We start from the raw sequence: 13,052 nt of genomic DNA, 5'->3' as shown, positions 1-13,052 counted from the left end.
AACCATGTATGTTATATGGATTTTTTAATCATTGGGTCAGAGTTTTGTACAATATTCATGTGTCCAGCAGTTGAACTCCATGTGCTCATTTGGGCCCCAGGCTTTTAGTCCATGACAGGTTCGAAGTGGGTCTTCGAAGCCTGACAAATTAAATTCAAAAGGTGTGGGGCTGGGCAGTCTGCTTCAAAGCTTCATTATTAACAAGTTATGCCCTATACAAGAAGAAAGAAAGAAAAAAACCATAATGAGGCTCAGAATTCTCAGTGACAAGGAAGCAATAACTGCAATTATTCAACCAATAACTGCAAAGGGAAGAGACATCATCCATCTTCCTCTGACCGAGGAATCTAACCAATAACTGCAATTATTTTTGCACTTCCTACTTTCGTGTGTACTTTGTGATTCCCGATATGATGCTCTACATGTCATATTATGTTATGATGAATTTGACTGCTATTTTGATCTATATTTTTTGACTCTCTTGTTGTCATCAAGTTCTTCATCTTTATTGTCATCATTCCATACTAGTTCCCACATGTAAATAAGCTTGTTTACAGCATATAAAGGAGCTTAAACGGATAACGAATCAACGATAGCCATTGATCTGTGTACTTTTTCATTTTTTATTCAACTTACAGACATTTCACATACTAGATATCCTCATCCTTCAATCATCAAAGAACACAGATATCTTGTATGAAATTACTCAAGGCTCCAAATCTCACTCTCGTTTATAAATGGTTAGTTGGGGTTCAAATTCTTCTCGAAGAAAGGTAGCTACATTCTTCTGAATGATAGGTAGACGTTGCAAGCCCTAAGAGGGCCTCCCTCTGTATATATCTCTCAAAGTATAAATTTGGTAGCTTGTCTTGTTTGAACATAGAAGAAACGACAATGGATCCTTTGAGCAGTCGTTTCACCAACAAAGATGCTAACAGAGGAGCATGGACAGCTGAAGAGGACAAAAAACTGGCACAAGTCATTGAAATCCATGGACCAAAGAGATGGAAGAAAGTTGCAGTTAAAGCAGGTAAACATATAAAATATTCCAAAATTTTGAAATAAAAAAAACTCCAATTAATATCCCAACTCCTAGATTATTATGTTTCTTTTGATCTCCTCCATTTTCGTTTACTCTTTTTTTTTATTATTCTTCCAGTTATTGTTTTATTGGAGGATGAGTTCCACATTGTTGTAGGTCTAAATCGATGTGGGAAGAGTTGCAGGTTGAGATGGATGAATTATCTTAGACCCAATATTAAGAGGGGAAATATATCTGACCAAGAAGAGGACTTAATACTTAGGCTTCATAAACTCCTAGGAAACAGGTAAGCTTGTTCTTCATCTGTATGGTGTTTGATAACCATCTTTAAGAAATTAGAAGCGGTTTTTGTGTTTAATTTGATTGGAAAAGTTTTTGATGTGACATAAAGACAAACGAAGTTTTAAATTTTTTTGAGGAAGGTTGTTTGTTAATGTTTTATTTATTTATTTATTTTTGGTAGAAATGAAAAATGATAGAGGAAAGAGTTAGTAAACGGACCCAAAATATATGTGTATATGTTGGAGATATATGTGGCTACAGGGTTTTACAGCTCAATTATTTTGATGATTATTTAGGTGGTCTTTGATTGCTGGAAGACTACCAGGTCGAACTGATAATGAGATAAAAAATTATTGGAATTCTCATTTGAGCAAGAAGAAGAAGGAGAAGGGGAGACAAAATAGAGGTTGCATAGTACAGTCTCAGCCTGAAGAAGCAAAGGCAATGGAGATGGACAATATAGTCAATAAAAGTGAAGAAGGTACCTCCAACTCCAAGGTAGAAGAGAACTCAAAGGCCAGCTTCAACGAGGGTGACTTCTGTTATAGCTCCATTGAGGGACCTCTAGATCTGGAGTGGATGGGCAAATTCCTTGAAATGGACGAAAGTTGGTTTGAGTTTTTATATGATAAGTGAGTTTTCATTATCTTTTCTTTGATAAAACGACATATAGTCCAAGTTTCTGTTTTTTTTTTTTTTTTTTTTTAATAAAAGGATATATCTTTTCTTTGGAATGGATTAAAGTTGTCTATAGGTGACAAAGTTCAAAATTAGTTTAGGGATTTTCCTTGGATCAGCAAATTTACACCCAAATTGCAATGTCCTGGCCTCTCTAAAAAGCGTTGTCATACGAGAAATTGGAAATCGAAATCCAAGAAGGATGTTCTTTGTAGATTAGTGTTGAGCTCCACAGTTTATGGGATTTGGAGAGCTAGGAATGAAATAAAGCATCATGGCCAACCAAATACAGAGGAGCAGATTTTAAAGTTGATTTTCGGTGAAGTTCGATCCAAGATATCAGGAAAAGGAAGTTTCAAGAAAACTAGGAAAAATCTTAGCCTTAGTCAAAACTGGAAACTCAATGTAAACATGCATGCCGGTTTGATACCAGTTTTGCCCCGGCCTTTTCTAAGTGTTGTTTTGCCTGAGTCTTTGTAACAGGGCCTTTGCTGCTCTGGTTTGCGTTCATGCTTCAGTTGTAATCTTGCTCCTTTAGTTGTTGAATGAAATTAAAAAAAAAAAAAACGAAAGAAAATCATAATAAGCTTCACATTACATCACCTTATATATATGATTTACCAACTTATTGAATCCTAATAGAACACAACCAACAGACGCGACTGAATATTAAAACAGAACGTAAACATGAAACAAAACACAAACGTAAACAGTAGAAACACTAAAATAAAAGATAATTCTCCATCCTTCTGACTCCTTAATGGCAGGCAGGCATCTTAGATTCGGTGCACCATGATTGGGGCTCCATATTGTGGCTGAACACTAATGAGAGTACGAGGAGCATGAGTATAAGACGGCGAGAGTTGAAAGGAAAAATCCCGAAGAATCATTGCGAGAGCCATCTTTGCTTCAATCATGGTGAAAGTTTGGCCAAGACATATTCTAGGCCCCCAACCAAAGGGATAGAACGCATTTTGATCCTTTAAAGCTTTCCGAACTCCTTCAGAAAATCTCTCAGGATTGAATGTCTCAACATCTTCGCCCCAATAATCTGGATCATCATGTAGGAACAATATCGGCAACGCCAAGTCAACCCCGGTCGGAATGGATAGGCCTCCTACATTGGTTCTTCGCCGAGTATGTCGGTACAGACATGTCAGAGGTGGGTATAAACGCAACACTTCATACAATATCATTGATACCTGCAACTAAACTGCGTCAGCCAGCATACAAAAAGCAAATATCAACCTTTTAAAATCGGAAACCAAAACGGACCCTAAATTACGCGAGATAGACAAAGGAGCTTACAATCTTGAGTTGATTAATAGCTTCGAAATCAAGTGGTCTCTTGGCAGAGATGTGAAGCACTTCGTCTCTTGCCTTTTGTTGCCAATCGGGATGCATAGACAAAACAATCATCGTCCATGTGAGCAAGCTGGCGGTGGTCTCTTGGCCGGCGAAGTAGAACAGCTTGCACTCCTCTATTACATCATCCATTGTCATACCACTATCAGATTGTTCCTTGCATTGCAATAGTAGGCCCAGTAAATCGTTGTCGCCAAACTCTCCGTTTCGCATGGCCTGCTCTTTCGTGCCGATCATATTCCGTAATATTGATTTGATCTCGTTATCTATACTATATCTCCTTTTGTTCTTCTTAGTGGGTAGGAATCTGCACAAATAAGCATTTGAACTATAGCTAATAGCTACTCCATTTTTATTTTAGAATTACACGAACGAATACCAGTGCAAAGAAAGATTTTTAAAAAAAAAAGTTGTTTGACGTCGTCTTCCGTGATTAAATCAAATCTTGCCTTGTACTTAGGGTTGGTGTGTCGGGTCGATTCATGAAGCAACTCAATATGAGTTAATTTGAACTCAACTCATTTAGTTAAACGGGTCAAATCCCTTAACCTTAACACCTCTCAATTAAATTAGCGGATAATAAAACACGACCTGCTAATTTGTTGAATAAATAGGTCATATTGGGTTGACCCGACACTACCCATTTTGACTTATATATATGATTTAAATGAAAAATTTACTTTATATGAACTTATGAATTTTAAAATTTAATTTTGATAGAAATTAATTTATATGAATTTTAGCATTGTAGGGTTTTTTCTTAAAGTGCAAATATATATATATATACACACACATTCATTAAACATTTCAATTCAAGTCAACCCAAATCTGATTATACAAACCATAATTCATTAATTTCGCATTGAATATGTGATTTGTATAAAAAATTATTAGTCCTGATTGTACTTATCCAAACAACAAAGTAAATAATTTTTTTTTTAAAACAAAAACAGGTCCTTTTTGGTGCTTATGTATTCCCTGAGCTGTTCACTGTTGGACCACTAATACGGCCCAGTTGGTATTGGGCATTCAACACAAATCAATTTCAAAAATTGATAAACAAATATTTGTGTCAACAGCAAATGCCCCAAATTAAGTTATAAGAAACTATTTGTGACACATCAAGATGTAGACCTTTAAAATGGTCCCAACTATGCGAATGATGAGTTCAATAATTGAGATTAAATGCGTACGTACCTGAAACCTGGGATGTAAATGTTGGTATAGGCTTCAAGCACCAATGCACCTTGCTCTTTTTGAAGTTCAAATATCATTTTTCCCTCTTCGTAGCTGCTTCCAAAGGCTGTTCGAGCAATAACATCGCCGGCAAGATTTTGGAATTCCGATGCTACTTCTATTTCACTCGATCCTACAGGACCAATCGTTTTCTTCCATCGGTCAATCAGGCCAGAACAGCTTGTTGAAAATGCTGGCACCATTCTCTGTTTAGGGCAATTATTAGTACAAATTCAAGTGAGTGAGTATATATGTTGGATCTTATGTTGGATCTTACAGATTTGCTAAGCTAATTTTAAAATCTTAATGATTGTTTTTAATTAAATGAATAAAATTTGTCATTTCAACATTCCCCGGTACTTTTAAATGATCCTAATATAATTTTCCTGAATTCATAATATGTCACAAAATTGTATGCTAAATACCAAATATAAAATAATTTATTAAAAATCATTGTTAAAAGTTTTAAGAACTCTTGAAAAGCATTGCTTTAAAAAATATATTTGTTAAAGTATTAATTAAATAATTAAATTTAAATTTTTGTATAAACTTAAGTTTTTAGAATAAACGGTCATTTAACATGGTAAAATTAGAGGCAAAGATTCTGAATATATACGAATTTTAACTCTATAATTTATCCTTATATTTTAATTAAATAGTTCATGTGTTCAGCGTCACCTATTAAGAATAAGTTTGAACCCACACATAAAAGAGAGTTAAAATACCGATTAAATTTATCACTTATTATAAATAATCATCAAAAGAACCAATATTTGGGCCGGATTTTCACCTGCAGGAGTTCTATAGCATATTTAACAGTAATAATTACCTTCAGCTTCTCAAGGTGGAAAGCAGGCGTGATGAGCCTTCTGCGCTTTGCCCAGTGTTCTCCTTCCAAGGTCGACACTCCCTGTTGTAGGATATTCACTAGAGGGTTCAGTGGCGGGCTTACGAAGTCACCATTCTTATCTGTTAATATCAGCCTGATTAACTCTGGGTCCGCGATTACTAGTCTTGGCCTTGTTTCCATCCAACCCAGAGAAACTTTTCCTAAAACGACATTCAATTCACTGATGAATCAGTTTCTTCTCTTTTGAAAGACAAAACAAAAAAAAATGATTTGCATGCATGAATTTGCTCCAAGAGAGAGAGAGAGAGAGAGAGAGGAAACTTGCTTGCTTTGCTTACCATATTTTTGAAACACTTCATGAAAGAATGGTAGGACACGTGGTGCGATCTTGTGGTTTAGGGTCGTCATCGGTTTGGACAATGCTTCAATGGTGGACTTCTTCATCTCTTTCATGTCACCATGCAAAAGCTTGTAAGAAGTGCCTCTGATTCCCTGCTGCCTCAATTCCTTCTCGAGGCTTTTGGGTCTCCACCAAATGATATAAACAACTCTGATAACAGCGCAGAGAATTAGCAAAGCAGACGGGATTGCTAGATTCATTTTCAAAACGTAATCTTCCATCTTCTTAGCTCAGAAGTTAGAAACGAACGCTTGTGCGTTTACTAAAGCTGTGTCCGTGGATACTTATAAGGGTTAATGTCATGACTTTGCCACGCTCGGAACCTAGCCTAGCTCTCATTATTTTCTTTTTTTATTTCTTTTTTTTCGCTGATTGATTGGAACCCTTCATCTACCCTCAAACTTTTATGATCATTAAAATTTTGGAGCTGATATCATTTTTTTTCACTTTCTTTTTTCAATGAATTAAAAATTTATCTTATTCTAATGGATAGGACTTCTTGTGTGTTTAAATATATGAAATACAAAAATACATAATTATTGTGATTGACTTTTAGCGACCTATTAAGATTTCTAAAATGTCACTAAATACTAATTAATGACGTGTCTTTAGTGACCTTTTTACACGATCATTTGATCAATACTTCAGTATTTAAGATTTGGTGACACACCAATAAATATAATAGGAAAATGTTAAAATTATTACTCCCATCCAACTATTACATAACTCCAAGATATATTGGGGTGAAATTCATTGTGTAGACCCACCCTAATTTACCTTGAAGTTGTGCTAAACTTGAGGTATGATTGTAGATCAATCAAGGCCCAACATAATAACATGTATGTTTAAATGACTCGCTATTATATTATAGTGGCGTACGTCTTCGAACGACTTGCTAATATATATATATATATATATATATATATAAAAGAGCTCTACTTTTGCTTTTACACAAATAAGTACTTTGAGCTTTCAAAAGTGGCATGCTCTTTATAAGTTGGTTTAAAGGACTTTTTTTAGTATATGTATTTTACGTCAATATCAACTGGTCATTTCGGTTTTTAAAAGTATCATAATTGCTATATGTGAATAGTTTATTAATGATTCACGATCTATATATATCCAAAAACTTAATGATCTGGAACATCAAATCTAGCAGCCACTATCTCCTATCTTACATGTATCATTAGTGTTATTTAAAAATAAAAATAAATAAATGAAAATACAATTTTCTTTTTAAGGGTAATTATTTTTTTCCTATGAATTACTTGTCATTATTAATATGCTACCACGAATTGATACTCTCACCAAATGAGAGCATCGAACTACTATTAACATATACAAAAATTTCATTGCTTCAGAAAATCTCGTTAAATCGAATGGAATACGTTATTTTTAGATGTTAAATTTTGTTTAAAGACAAAAATACCCTCAAGAAGTAATTTAATAAAAAAAATGTTAAACCAAACATATATATATATATATATATTAAAAAACAAAACAAAAATAGGAAAAGAAATGGAGTGACTACCACCCTTTAGGGGGAGGAGGGTAGCCACAAGAGGGGTGGCGCATGGGCCACCCCAAGTTCTGGGGTGGCTCGCACATCACCCCCCCGCCCCTCCCCTCAACCATCCATTTCTTTGTTTTTATTATTATTATTATTATTATTTGTTTAATTTTGATGGTATTTTATGTAAATTTTGATTTTAAGATCTCATTCCTTTAGTGAATCTCGTTAAATCAAATGAAATATGTTATTTTTAGACATTAAATTTTGTTTAAAGACAAAAATGCCCTCTAACAGTAATTTAATAAAAAAATATTAAGCCTAACATATATATAAACAAAACAAAATAAAAATAGGAAAAGAAAGAGAGTGACTACCACCCTTTAGGGGGAGGAGGGTGGCCGCGGGAGGGGTGGCGCATAGGCCACCCCAAGTTTCGGGGTGGCTCGCACATCACCCCCCCCCCCCCCCCCCCTCCCCTCCCCTCCCCTCCCCTCAACCATCCATTTCTTTGCTTTATTATTATTATTATTATTTGTTTAATTTTGAGGGTATTTTATGTAAATTTTAAGTTTAAGATCCCATTCCTTTAGTGAATCTCGTTAAATCCAATGGAATATGTTATTTTTAGACGTTAAATTTTGTTTAAAGAAAAAAATGCCGTCAAACAATAATTTAATAAAAAACATATTATATATATATTAAAAACAAAAAAAAAAAAAACAAAACAAAAATAGGAGAAGAAAGGGAGTGACGGCCACCCTTCGGGGGGAGGAGGGTGGCCACAGGAGGGGTGGCACGTAGACCACCCCAAGTTTCGGGGTAGCTCGCACGCCTGATGACATATTGACGATGGCCAACAATTTATGGAGAAAAAGGTAAATATTCTCTTTCTTTTTTTCTTTTTTTCTTTTTTCTTTTTTTCTTATATATATATAATTGTATGTTAAAGTATAATCCAAGGCAGTCGTTTGATTTGAGTAAATTTATTATTCTAAAACAACAATCTAATTCATAATAAGACCAAATTAAAGCTAAAGTAATCTAGAGACTTTCTCCCCAAGATGGACTTAACAGAGGCAAAAAGAAAGGCTTGGCTCCCAAGCTACATCACGAGGAACCCTTGGCTTTCAATGTCACGGGCTGTAGCTTGACCATCGTGAAGCACTACCAAGCACACTGCTGTCACTATCAGTCCCTACAGGTCAAATTCTGCGGCCCTGGCCGGGAAGCCTTTGTCCATATGACGCGATGAGTTCGTGGGCACCAAGCAAATTGCTGTCAATATCTGTCCGCACAGGTCAAATTCGGCTGCCCCTGAAAGCGTTTGTCCATCCTGCAATGATGTTCTTGGGCACCAAGCAAAATGCTGTCAATATCTGTTCGTACACGTGTTTTCAAATTCTTCTGCCCGTTGGCCCCTTTGGAAGTAGGGTTATAAATCAGCTTAGAACACTAGTAGCAGTTACTTTATATTGGTTCCCTTTCCTATATTTAAGAAAAATTTCATGAAAAACATCAAAAAAACCCCACAGCAGATGCCTTATATTTAGATGAGGGGGTTGGGAATGAATAGTGATTCTCAATGTATACATGTCTACTATTTATTCCCTATGTGTTATTTTAATATAAAAGAAGTATAATTAATTGATATAGGGAAGAGATAAAAAGTAGGAAAGAGAGAAAAAGAATAAAATAAGAGTAAAAAAAAAATATTTAATTGATATAGGGAAATGTAAGGGAATCTATTGTGGGGTAATTTTTTTATAGGGAAGCAAAAAGTAGTTTTGTTCCCTAAATATAGGGAAAATAGTTGGGAATCTGCTGCTAGTACTCTTACAAATAAGTTTGGTATATGCCACATGAAATGACTAGTGCATTAGAAAAATTTAAGGAATAGTATTTATTAGAAACGGGTAAAAGTTGAATAAAATAATCTTAATGTTAAAGTATATAAATATTTTATGTTAAGGTTCTACCACATAGTATAGGCATTTCTTCGTGGGCAATGAGAATGATTTTTCTAAAGCTATTTCATTCTATTTTGTTCTATTTTTAATGAAAGACATTCATTTTCTTATTAGAATAGCCATTTCGCATACCAAACGTTATCTTAATTCCTTCCCGACCCCAATTAGGAGTGACTCATATAAGCTCGGTTCATGTAATATATGAGCTGTTCATGAACTCTAAATTACGGTCAAATATTTTCGAACGAGACATATTCGTAGAAACTCGGCCTAACTTGTTTGCTCGCTTATATATATATATATATATATATATATATATATATATATATATATATATATATATATATATATATATATATATATATATATATGTAAATTACAATTTAGTCCTTCAAATCGTTTTGCAAGTAACCCAACAAACTACCAACACTTAGATTGCCCCCAAATTACCAAAATGTTTCAAAAATATCCATTTTGTCGAAATATGCCTATAATACCCCTGTCACGTGTCATTTTTCAATTAAAAAAATAAATTTTTTGAAAATAAAAAACTAAAATTAAAAATTAAAAAGCTAAAAAAAACTATATTTTTATTTTTATTTTTTTTTGGCAGCCATGGCCACCCCCAAAGACCCATTTTCTTTTTCTTTTTCTTTTTCAAAAAAAAAATTAAAAAAAATTATTATTATTATTATTATTATTTTTAATTTTTAGTTTTTTAAATTTAATTTTTATGATTTTTTAATTGAAAAATAACACGTGACAGAGGTATTATAGGCATATTTCGACAAAATTGGCCTTTTTGAAATGTTTTGGTAGTTTGGGGACCAGAGTCCAAGCATTGGTAGTTCGTGAAGCTACTTGTAAAACAACTGACAATTTGAAAGGCTAAATTGTAATTTTCTCATGTACATATATATATATATATATATATATATATATATATATATATAATTAAAAAAGTTTGTGAGGAAATGGTTTTGGTCAGACCGTACCTAACCAAAACAAACCCAAAGATCTTTATTTATAATCATGTACACTGAGGACAAAATAAAATCATGAAAAGAAATATGTCCCTACCTATTCTATTGGGATACAAATCATTTACACATTAGGAAACAAATTGAAAAATATCTGCAGATAACATAAGCACAAAGTCTCGTATAGTTCTCTAATGCAAGTCTTGTTAAACAGTCAGAGTATTAAGCAAGGCTTCTTGAACATTCTCGATCTATTGATTGCAATTCCCTGATTTCAGCAGTATCCTTAAGCATATATGTCGAGCTAGAGTATTGATCTTGATGAGATGCGATTGAGCCTTGATGAGGGGATTCCATATTTGCGACTAAGGTGGCTGCCGAGTCATGTACACTAACATCCTCCATCATGCTAACGGGGAATTGGTCACCATTAGCTTGGAGTTGAGAATAGAGAAAAGATCGATGACGTACATACCCTTGATAAATATATCAGGAAGCTAATCTAGAGTGGAAATGAACTTAATTAAGATATCCCCACTAATTACATTTTCATGGGTGAAGCGGCAATCAACTTCAATGTGCTTAGTGCAAGCGTTGAATAATGGGTTGGAAGCTAGTGCTAATGCAATTAGGTTGTCACACCATAATATAGCTAGGAGCCAACATGAGAGAAATGCCAAGCTCCTTGAAAACATATGTAGCCAAAACAACTCAGCTATTGTGAGAGCCATTGCGTGATTCTTAGCCTCGATATTTGATCGAGATACAACTGCATGTTTCTTGGCAGTCCAAGGCACCAAACAATGAATAAGGTAGACTCCAAACCCTGAAGTGGAACGCCTACCATCAGGGTTGTTAGCCCAATCGGAGTCACAAAAGGCGTGCAATTGAAGATTACCAGGTGTGTATAGGACACCATAATTGTAATGACTCAAAGAAAAGCGTTAGCCACATCTGTGCTATCACCCCAAAATGATTAGTCAATTTGGAGCTTTCTTATAATCCTTTGTAAAGTCAAGTTTTACCTAATAACTAGGCAATTGTGGGACTTAGCACTCATGACTATCTTTATAAATCACCCACTCTATATGGGCTACTCATCTTCCCAATATCGGACCAGGGTGTTACAAACTCCCTCTCTTAAACTCCTGACGTTCTCGTCAGGGCCACGGCATGAAGCACTCCTGTACCACATGGCCTAACATTACTAGGTGGCTCTGATATCATTTGTAATTACCCAATGAAAAGCGCTAGCCACATTTGGGCTATCACCCCAAAATGACTAGTCAATTTGGAACTTTCCTAGAATCTCTTATAAAGTCAAGTTTCACCTAATAACTAGGCAATGTGGGACTTAGCACCCATGAGTATCTTTATAAACCACCCACTCTATGTGGGTTACTCATTTTCCCAATATGGGGCTCGGGTGTTCCAAACTCCCCCACTTAAACTCCAGACGTCCTCGTCAGAGTTACGTCATGTCGTGCTCCAATACCACATGGCCTGCCATTACTAGGTGGCTCCGATACCATTTGTAACGATCTAAGGAAAAGTGCAAGTTACATATGCACTATCACCCCAAAATGACTAGTCAATTTGAAACTTTCCTAAAATCTCTAATAAAGCCATTTCACTTAATAACTAGGCAATGTGGGACTTAGCACTCATGACTATTTTTATAAACCACCCACTCTATATAGGCTACTCATCTTCCCAATATAGGATCGAGGTGTTACAAACTCCTCCTCTTAAACTCCTGACGTCCTCGTCAGGGCCACGTCATGAAACGCTCCTGTACCACATGGCCTAACATTACTATGTGGCTTTGATACCATTTGTAATGACCCAAGGAAAAACGCTAGCCACATTTGCGCTATCACTCCAAAATGATTAGTCAATTTGAAACTTTTCTAAAATCCCTTATAAAGTCAAGTTTCACCTAATAACTAGGGAATGTGAGACTTAGCACTCATAACTATCTTTATAAACCACCCACTCTATATGGGCTACTCATCTTCCCAATATGAGATCGGGGTGTTACAAACTCCCCATCTTAAACTCCTGACGTCATCGTCAGGGCCACGTCATGAAGCGCTCATGTACCACATGGCCTGGCATTACTAGGCAGCTCTAATACCATTTGTAATGACACAAGGAAAAACACTAGTCACATCTGCGCTATCACCCCTAAATGTCTAGTCAATTTAGAACTTTCCTAGAATCCCTTATAAAGTCAAGTTTCACTTAATAATTAGGCAATGTGGGACTTAGCATTCATGGCTATCTTTATAAACCACCCATTCTATATGGGCTACTCATCTTCCCAATATGAAACCACGGTGTTACAATGATCAATGGTATTTTTCAGATACATGAGAACTCATTTGGCTGCTGACTAGTGAGTAGTAGATGGAGAGGGCATCTGTTTTGCACAACTAATTCACTAAGACGGCAATCTTAGGCCTAGTGAGAGTATCGTACAAAAGTGACCCAACAAGTTGGCGATCTTCAGTTAAATCTGGTAATGAATCCCCACCATATTTGGACAATTTGTAACTTGTGGGGCATGGGGAGGAAGCAAGCTTGGCACCAAACATGCGAGTGCGATGCAATAAATCCTTAATGTACTTGGCTTGACACAAGTGGAGGGAACCTGTGTAACCTAAAAACCAAGGAAGAACTCGAGGCTGTCCAAGTCTTTCTGTGGAAACCTTTTTTTGCAGCAAAGCAATGAGAGCA

The 13,052-nt window shown here is 35.4% G+C and overlaps 2 protein-coding genes across 2 annotated transcripts; one reads left to right on the top strand and one right to left on the bottom strand.

The window, feature by feature from the left end:
- The first annotated feature begins 261 nt into the window (after positions 1 to 261).
- On the top strand, positions 262 to 2,604 carry LOC133866982 (transcription factor WER-like). The gene is made up of 3 exons (XM_062303652.1): positions 262 to 1,030; positions 1,199 to 1,328; positions 1,621 to 2,604. The coding sequence occupies exons 1-3, from the start codon at positions 895 to 897 to the stop codon at positions 1,958 to 1,960; spliced, it is 606 nt and encodes a 201-aa protein (XP_062159636.1). The 5' UTR covers positions 262 to 894; the 3' UTR covers positions 1,961 to 2,604.
- Positions 2,572 to 6,119, bottom strand: LOC133866981 (cytochrome P450 CYP72A616-like). Its single transcript, XM_062303651.1, has 5 exons — positions 5,792 to 6,119; positions 5,433 to 5,653; positions 4,565 to 4,809; positions 3,311 to 3,674; positions 2,572 to 3,204 (listed from the first exon to the last, which is right to left on the bottom strand). Exons 1-5 carry the CDS (start codon positions 6,072 to 6,074, stop codon positions 2,779 to 2,781), a joined length of 1,539 nt encoding a protein of 512 aa, XP_062159635.1. The 5' UTR covers positions 6,075 to 6,119; the 3' UTR covers positions 2,572 to 2,778.
- Positions 6,120 to 13,052: the final 6,933 nt, after the last annotated feature.

Source organism: Alnus glutinosa, chromosome 4 (assembly GCF_958979055.1).
Source record: "Alnus glutinosa chromosome 4, dhAlnGlut1.1, whole genome shotgun sequence".
Lineage (NCBI taxonomy): Eukaryota > Viridiplantae > Streptophyta > Magnoliopsida > Fagales > Betulaceae > Alnus > Alnus glutinosa.
The sequence above is the reverse complement of the archived record's forward strand: the minus strand, read 5'-3'. Positions and strand labels throughout refer to the sequence as shown.